The sequence below is a fragment of the Enoplosus armatus genome, chromosome 12, assembly GCF_043641665.1.
Source record: "Enoplosus armatus isolate fEnoArm2 chromosome 12, fEnoArm2.hap1, whole genome shotgun sequence".
Taxonomy (NCBI): Eukaryota; Metazoa; Chordata; class Actinopteri; order Centrarchiformes; family Enoplosidae; genus Enoplosus; species Enoplosus armatus.
This window is the reverse complement of record NC_092191.1, coordinates 15,572,798-15,582,197: the sequence shown is the minus strand read 5'-3', so window position 1 is coordinate 15,582,197 and position 9,400 is coordinate 15,572,798. Positions and strand designations below refer to the sequence as shown.

The 9,400-nt window shown below is 41.0% G+C and overlaps 1 protein-coding gene across 1 annotated transcript; it reads right to left on the bottom strand.

Moving 5' to 3' along the window:
* Positions 1 to 789: 789 nt before the first annotated feature.
* tbxtb (T-box transcription factor Tb) lies at positions 790 to 3,982 on the bottom strand. The gene is made up of 8 exons (XM_070916134.1): positions 3,765 to 3,982; positions 3,374 to 3,638; positions 3,072 to 3,206; positions 2,854 to 2,915; positions 2,694 to 2,755; positions 2,414 to 2,590; positions 1,932 to 2,061; positions 790 to 1,060 (listed from the first exon to the last, which is right to left on the bottom strand). The coding sequence occupies exons 1-8, from the start codon at positions 3,968 to 3,970 to the stop codon at positions 790 to 792; spliced, it is 1,308 nt and encodes a 435-aa protein (XP_070772235.1). The 5' UTR covers positions 3,971 to 3,982.
* Between the last annotated feature and the right edge of the window lie 5,418 nt (positions 3,983 to 9,400).

Genomic DNA, 9,400 nt, shown 5'->3' with positions numbered 1-9,400 from the left:
ATTTATCAGTGAATTAAATCACGTGCAGATTGGAAAACAAAATGGACACTGTGACCAAAGTGGATGGATATGGACAACTGAAACAACATAAAGAGCAGTGTATTGTGCAATGAACAACAGGGAGTAAAACACACGTTTTTCATGTTTTTAATGTCATATAGAAAAACAGCCATTGGAGAAACCTCGACATGTTTTATTAATGATATGGAAAGTTGTGTATCATCTGCATAGCAGTATATATCGACATTAGATCCCCTTCTCATTTCATTTTTAATACCTGGAACATAATATTTCAAATGGCCTCATTGTAGTACAAAAAGCCTCATTTATCTATTTACATGGTAAACCTCAATTATTTTCTCATTTACACTATGTTCAAAAACCATTTAACATTTTTCAACTGTACATTTTGTGTGCTGCTCTGGATATCATGGAGTTATGCTTAATATAAGCAGATTAAAATGGATTTTAGTTCACAAACTATATATACATATATATGTTTTTCCTATGCTGAACAAAACATTTGATGAACTTGTGGGAAGAATCAAGCAAAAAGAAAAATAAACATATTCATTTTGTTGTTTTTTGAGTTAATAACAATCAGAAAGCGAGAAATCTTTTGGATTGTGAAGATCTTAATGAATTCAAGATTCATTCAAACTCTTTCGCCTGTGAAATTTGAATTGGAAACAAATAAAAACCTTGATTCTTCCTTTAAGTCACAGCAGATGAAACATCCCGCATATAATTTCATGGCTGTCTCTCTCCAAGTTTGCAGAGTCACTTCCATCAGAGGGACGGAGGAGTCACGGGAGTCCAGGCTGAAGGTAGTCGTCCGTGTGGAGAGGTGTCGTACTGAGCTGTGTCATGCACGTCTGTGGTTGTGCCGCTGTCGTACATGGGAGAGCCAGAGGGGGGCACTGTGACCGAGTGAGACAGGCTGGAGTAATGGCTGCTGGAACCTCGAAGGAACTGGGAGCTCAGGGTGTTGTTTGTACCCCCATTCTGGGGCACGGGAGTCAGGGGCGAATTACTCACAGACCACAGGCTGGTGTACTGACTGTACAGAGACATGGATAGAAAACGTGTTACTCATCTCTTCTTGGGATGGTTTACAAGTGCTTCTCATGCAAAAGTTCAAAAATGACCTTTTTTAACATGAGTATAGTATAATGGCTAGATAATGTTAAGCCAATGTTTACTAGACGTACAGCAAAAAAAAGACTGATGGAGAACATACAGGTGGAGAATTAAGAAGAAATACACAGAAACATATCAGACAAAATTTAACAGCAAAAAAAAGATCATGGTTTCTGTCATGGAGAAGGTCACAGCAGAAAAAAGAAATTATGAAACTCTTATTTATCTCTTTTTAACTTTGACATTTTGGGACGATCTCAGTCTTTTTTTGTTATGTTTTGTTTTTCACACAGTCAATTCATACTCATTTAGCATCCGAGATACTTAGTTTTGAAGCTGAAAGGTGTACCAAATATCCCTCATTTTTAAAGCAGAAATAATTTCTTACTTAACTCTGCTTAAAAACAAGACATGCATAAAAACTATTGCACTTTTTTCCACAAACGTCTGATATATCACCAAGCTTTATTTGATCTTTTGGCTCATCCTTCTGTCTTTTCTTTTCTCACCTTAAACCAGAGTTTACTGTTTAACTTATCATTCCATCACAACTTGCACCTGTGATACCTGAATCTCCTAACGTCCTGTTACCAGTAACTTTACACAGCTGTTCTGTTCCTGTTCTGCAATAAAGAAAAAGTTGAAAAGGGAAATATTCATGGAGAGGTGGGCACTGCTTGCGCAAGCCCTTTTTATAATTTAGTTATTTTCTTTGTCTCGATCACCTTTTTCTGTTTGTGAGTTGTAATGTGTTGAGTCGATGCATTGAAAAAAATGGGAACAGCACAAACCTAGAGTTGGTACCAGAGGAGGAGTTGTGGGTCATGGGCATCATGCTGGAGTGTGTTGGCATCTGTAGACTGGACCAGTTATCGTGGCTTGAGAGCATCGACAGACAGGCTGAGTTATCGGAGTAACCGACTACAAGAAAAACAGAGGCCATGGGGTTTAGTAGGTACACGGGTCACAAATGGTTACAAATATATTTGTCAGAAATCTAATTATGTATCACTAGGCCTGTTGTTTTCTCAGTATGATTCAGGTCTATCCCTCTGATTTCAGCACGACAGTGGAAGGTGTGAATATTCTCTCCATACATTCCTCGTCTGAAGCTCAACCATTTACAGCTCTGTGGCTCCACTCTCACAAAAGCCAGAGGAATGCAAAACATCCCGCGCTCAGCAACATTTGTTTGAGTTTCTTGTTAATAGCCGGAGAGGAAGTGGTGTGACTCCTGGATGTGTGAAGGTAAAGGGTGGAGGAGGACACTCACGGGGCGAGTTGGTCCGATGGCCGTACGGACTGGTGTAGGGGGCAGAGCGGTGGTTCCTAAGGGTGGAGTAGCGCTCACAGCCGTGGGACGGCGAGAGGGAGATGGGACTCCCAAACTGGCTGTGAGGACTGGCAGGAGGGCAGAGGGAGCCTGTGCCTGGAATAAACCAACCACCTACTGGCTCCACAGAAGAGAAGATAAATGATGAAACCATATGAGCACTGATGGCTTACAAAGTGTGAGATGAAATCAGATGAATAAATGAAAAAATAACACTTACATTGAGAGTAACTCGACTGCTGGTTTTCATTGGCATCTTCTCTTATGTCTTTGTTATCACTTCTGAAAGTGATGATATATTTGACATAATGTTAAACTAAACTTTTACATAAAGACATCAATATAATGTTGGTGTGAAAACAATGTGTATTTATTCTTACCTCTCCTTTGCATCTAGGAAGGCCTTGGCAAAAGGGTTGTACTTTATTTTAAGAGCAGTTATCTAAAATCCAAACATAAACAACAACAAAAAAACAATTAGGATTGTCGTCTGCCACCAATAAAAATCATGAAAGATCAACTAAATGCTGTGCGTAAATTCATTTTAGTGATGTTAGATTTTCAACCGTTACTTTAGGTTAAAGATTTTATTGCCAACCTCTTCGTTTTGGTATGCTGTTACTGCAATGAACTGTGTCTCTGGGAAAGAGTGGCTGGTGATCATCCTCCTCGGGCCTCCAACCCGCACTATATGGATGCGTGGCTCGTACTTGTGTAAGGAATTTAACATTATCTGAAAAACAACAGATGAACACGAAGATGGTCATTTCATATGTCTGAGTTACAACTACTGTATTTTATTCTAAAATGAAAGCATGACATTTGGAAAAGATCGAGGATGAAGAGACGGAACTGTTTTTATCTGTAGAAAAAAACAAGTCAAGTAAAATAGCTGCTTACCTGACCTCCTCCGTTGAGTTTATTGGTGAGTTTGACTTTACTAAAGGAGACCGGAGCTTTCATCCAGTGCGCCCCGAAGTTTGGAGAGTCCGGATGGATGTACACACAGCTGGGAGTTTGAGGTTCAGGTTTGCCACCAGGGACCCACTCCCCGTTCACATATTTCCACCTGTGGTTGTCCGCAGATACGAAGTCCAGCAGAATAGAATACATGGCGTTCGGGTCCAAACCAGACACGTTCACTTTCAGGACCGGAAACATGCGCCTTGATAAAAAAAAGAAAGAAAGAAAAAAAGAATGATTAAAAAATGATTGTATTCATATTTAAAAGTGCTGTATTTTATTTCTACCTGTCTGGTATTACATACTGTTTGTGTGTATTTAAGCTCACCTGCCGTTCTTTGTGACAATCATTTCATTTGTAAGATTCTTAAATCTTTGCCAGAGCTCGCTCTCATCCAGGGAGACTCTCAGTTCCTTCTCCGTGGGGTCGCCCTTCTCGCTGCCGGCCTGCAACTCACTCTCCACGGCACTGAGGAGGTGGTCCACCCGCTGCTGACTGGCCCTCCCGGGACACTCGCCGGCGCCTGCGGCCATCCTGTCCAACAGCTCCAGGGCTGAATACTTGTAATCACGGGTCTTGTTGGAAAAATCAGCTCCAGAATCTCGTTCTTCTTGTTGTGTCTCCACAAACACAAGCAGTTATCTCGGGACGCTGAGCAGCCATGAACAGCCCTGACATATATAGGCTGAAGAGAAGCTCCATCTCGGGATGGGTGTTTGGAGCAGAGGTGGTTGGCTCATCTCCTCTTTGATCTTTGCGGGCTTGTCACTGATTGGCTGGGAGCGGCCATATCATTGAGGTCCACAGGATGGCAGCGTTTTGAATAAAGCAGTTTAACCTACTTTATTACATCAACCTGTAAATATTGACACTTAAGATCAAAGCCACACCTTCAGAAACCAAACCACTGCAGGCTGACCACGGCTGCTCTTCAGTGTCAGGGCTCAGAGTTGTTTCTGATTTCTTGAGCTTTTTATGTGACATGTTGCCCTACTTTCATGACAGAAAAAATATTTGTTTGAAATGTTGATACACTGTTCTGACTGGGACAAACTCTGTAAGCCAGTTTAGTCAGTTTGGGACATTTTCAAGAAACCAGGAACCATTCAGTCCTGTGTTAGTGGGTTGACACTGTGCCAATTAGGGAATGAAAGAAGACCTTCTTCTAAAATCATTAATGAATTCATTGATAAATGAACAACTACATAAATAAATACTGACAAATAGATAAAAAAAAAGTGCAACAATCACACCCTAAACAAATGCATTACAAACTATTGAAGTGTCCCTTAATAGAACAAACTGCTGGCTGTAAATCTTCATCATCATCACAAATCAATTCGTATCACAGTTCAAATACTTTCATGTTATTTAAGTATAATTTTTATTTCAAAACACCTACACATGTCTAAGGACTTTACTGCATATTTAACTAAAATCAAGAAGTGACATATTAAAATACTTTAATAATTACTAAAATTGAATATAGAGTTGTTGTGATGTAATACTGTTACATAATTTTATAAAGGTATATAACAGTAGTTAAGTGTGACATAGACAAAGCACATAGTTGTAATGTAAAAAAAGGGAGCAAAATGTATATTTCACAGATGAGAGAATCCATAAACTGTATAGTGCAGTTAATTGACACAATTATAACCGCACATATCCCCTATAAAGAGTTGCTATGGTGGAGATATCTTCAGTGATCTGTGTTGTCTGTATAGTTTCTCCATAGCTTAAACCCACGGTCAATTATCTAAGGAGAGAGCAGAAAATTATATTGAAAAAAAACCCAATACAATCTTTAACTAAATTCAATCTGAGAAGTAATTTTACCTCTACATGCTTTTGTTGACACAAATCTTCAATGGATAAGGGATCAGGTGTTTTACGGCAGCACACTGCTGTGTCCAAGACCGGAGTCTTATAGCTTCTGTGGCTGCCAAGAAAACACCCACACATGCACAATCAGTCTTCTGTCTCCAACAAACAAATAAAAAAAATAAGGTTTATCTTCGTGCACCTGGCCGAGGTCATTCTACTCAGCTGTTGGGGGCATGAAGGTCGGTCATTCTGGACACTTCTCGGCTGTTTCGGAGAGCAGAGAGGTGGCTGGTTGGTTTGGCTCGTCTTCCCATGTTTGGAGTCAATGCCTGGAAGGAGCTATAGAAGAACAAGAAAGGCAAAAACATCTCTCACTGATAATTCATGAAACATGAACTGATTTACAACCAAACATGTAGTGCGGGAGAGTCTTGCTCACAAATAAATGTACTGTATGCTGGTCATTTTATTCGGCGTGACCTGTTGCCATGGTGGCTTCCAAAGAAAAAAACAAACGTTAAAGGCAGATAGTGTGTGACAGCTACGTGTTAGCTTCCATAGAGCTCTGTGGTGTTGTGTTGTGTTGTGTTGTGGCTGGTTTGTGTTACTAACCAAATCGTGGTCGCCTCTCTCCTCCTGCCAGCACAGTGAGTCTGTCTCCTTGTCCAGCAGTCTGGACCAGAGTTCACAGCAAGCAGAGAAAAACAAACCCACTCAGTTTAAAGAGCAGTTGAAAGGCTCCTTCTGATCTCCTGTGTCCTCATTGGCTCTGAATGATGCTAAAAACAAAATCTGAACTTATAGAAAAAGGTTTAATGATCCATGTCAGTGCATCATTTTCTGTATCTTTCTGCCTGTTTGCTTAATTACCAACCTTTGGGAGAGAGCCATGTTGGTTAAACAAAGATCATGCGTTTGTCTCAGCCGTCTCAAGTAAATCTCTGCTTTCCTGCTCTTCTCAGGAATCTCAGGGATAATCTGGTGTGAGAGAAAAGTAGTAAACATGAGCAATTCCCTCTGTTGCTCTGTGCTGGGCTACCAGAGGCAATGTTAACGGCTGACCTACCAAATCAGGCATCTTGCTCTGGAAGTTCCTCATAAAGTTCGGCTGTAGGGTTGCAAATGTGGGGGCTTTCATCTGTGGGTGGCACATATTACATTCATCTATCATTTCCTTGCCCATTAATCATTTTGTAATTTAAACAGAGACATCCCCTTGTATACGAGCTGAGGTAACCGTGGTGTAAAAGTCAGAGGTGTCATAGTCAGTGTCATTTCCCACAGTCCCTGTGTCCCATTTGGCGCCTCTCTCTCCTCCAACAACACCCCAACCCAGCGCTAACTGTCACACTTTGCCACTTCCTGATGTGGGACTGCAGCACTCTGAATAATGTTCTTGATCTATATGGTACTATATAGATCCCCCAGCCCAGTCCCCCTATCCTCAAAGGATAAAATGCAGGTGCAACTCAAATAAACCTCAGAGAACACATTCAAGTCTGTATTCAAAGCAGTGGCTTTATTTTTTAAAGCTTAAAAGGACCACAACAGAGTTTTTGCATGTTGTAACCCATTTACTACAGTGGTAGGGTATGAACATTTACAAGACACAAACTTGCTAAAGTTCTTATGTTCTTTTTATTTTATTTATTATTTAAATAAATGGAGGCCATGTGGCAACTGTCATGTTGTGAAAAACACATGAAATATCTAAAGGCACAAAACAGTTGGCAGTCATATAAATAGTCTAAAAAATGTGGAAACCCTGGTATTGTCCTTTAATTTGTTCTCATTACCTTATCACATAAATGTAGTGGATTAAATAATTGAAGAACAAAAAACAAAATATGACCTCAAAAATGACCTTAGAAATGACCATAGAGTTGAGCTAACGCCTCCCTCACACTGTTTTATAAGGTTCAAAAGGAAGGAAGTATTTTTGCAGAGTAATTGAACTGAATCCCTCCATTTACATTTTATTGTGCGGTAAACACGAAAGTAGAGCAGCAGACTGGTGGCGCATCAGAAACCTTTATCCTTCAGTTTATTATTTCAGTTTTAAGTGAATGGACAGCCTGTCCCAGGACAACTAAACTATCACTCAGAGAATTATAACCTAACTAAATATAACTAAAGAAAAATACTTCACTTATTGGAACGATATAACAAGTGTGGTGGTTGGGGTCTCCTGACTTCACCACAGTACCCACACATACGTACTATAGGTGCCTCACAAACACCCAAAGCCTGAGCCCTGGACTGACACCTTAAGGATGTCAATATGGGCGAACGGCCTCTCTCTCTCCGGCAGCGGAGGATCTGAGATGTGAGTACGGAGCTGTGGTGAGTTATGCTCCTGCATGCCTGCTGGCTTTGACCAGTCTTGTCTGACCACTGTTTGCCTTCCCCTGCTCTCCCTCCAGCCAGGCTCATCCTCTGTTTGCTCAAACCCATTTTGACACAGAGGTGAGAGAAAAATGAGTCCTGCGTGCTTGTCTGTATATGCTCACCTCAGCACCTGAACATAACCTCATCTCTAGTGTTCTCACTTTTCTTTACCAGCCTCTCGCCTGATCTGTGATATCACTGTGGAGATTTGAAATAATGCTCTGCTCTGTCTCTTACTGTTCTTTTTCTGCCTTCTTTAAAATCTCCAAAAGTCTTCTGTCCGCTCTTTGGGCTATACGTATAGTGAGGTGGTGGGTGGAATTTATTCCCTTGGGCAGAGCCAAGCTAGCTGTTTCCAGTCTTTATGCTAAGATAAGCTGGCTTCTGGTTCCTGCTACATATTTAGCAAACAAACATTTGAGAGTGGTGTCAATCTTCTCATTTAACTCATGGCAGGAAAGCAAATAAGCAAATTTCCAAAATTGTCAAACTATTCCTTTAATATGTTGTTTCTTTAGTGTACGATGTGACTTACACATGGTGGGAGAAAATCGAGAAAACGAAAGGAAAGCTGAGCTTGACACAAAGAGAATGAAAATATATTATTAAGCCCACAGTAATACATATTACTGCTGCGTGTAGTCTCTCCGTGTGGGTGTATGCGTGTTGGTTTGAGGAGGCAGTTGGGTGATCACTGCTGCAGGTGTGTTTGCCTCTCACTGCCCTTGTTAAGTGGGATTACTGCCCCTGTGGTTTTGACACTAACCTTGGGAAACATTTGCTCAATTTCATCCTTCTCCTTCTCCTGGCTGCCACCGAAGACCAGCTCCGCTGAACTCTCCCCTGAACCAGTCCCTTGTTTTAATAACCTACACACACACACACACACACACGTGCACACACACACACACGCACACACGCGCACACACACACACACACACACACACACACACGATTCAATTTTACATCTGGAAGAACAACAAGGCAATCTACAGCAAATCATACTTTATCCATAATGATTGAGGAAAACTGTGTCAGCCCTTGTCAAATGTGTAATAACATCTTTATTGTCTGGTCAACTTGCTGCTGTGATGTGTGACCTGCACACAAAATGTCGGGTTGTTAATATATTCCTAATGGTGTGCTATTTCTCAAGAGTAGCCATAGTGTGGTGCAGCTCACACCCAATAACACTGCGCACTCGGGTGACAACACACTTTGTCTGCTGGGTGCAAACTGGCTCCAGGGAGGACTCCTGAGCAAGGCAGCGTTTACTCACAGGACAGTGCAGCAGGTAACAGATCTATACAAAGCCCACCAGCTGCACGGGATGCAGGTGGAGGAATGAGGTTTTAGACCTGTGCGCACCTATATGTATAATATTAGTGCTGACATGTTGATAAGTGACACGGTAGAAGCTGAGAAAAACTCATTAAAAATAAAAAGGATCCTACAAAATAAGGGGCAACTAGACCAGCCCTGTCTTATGTACATTTTCCACTCATTGAAGTCAATTTATAGTAATAGACATGGTATGTTCTGGTCAATCTAATTTTGCAGACCTGTAATGCATACTTGTGAAATTCAACATGTTGAAGAGACGATGACCAGATGGCCACAAAGATAGAAAATTACTGCCCCAACTGTCCAATAAATCATAGCAGCTAATAATAAACATATAAATAGCCACAAAGCAGGACAGATTGGATGAACTGGCTCATTACTTAAAACATAAACAAGGACTTTGC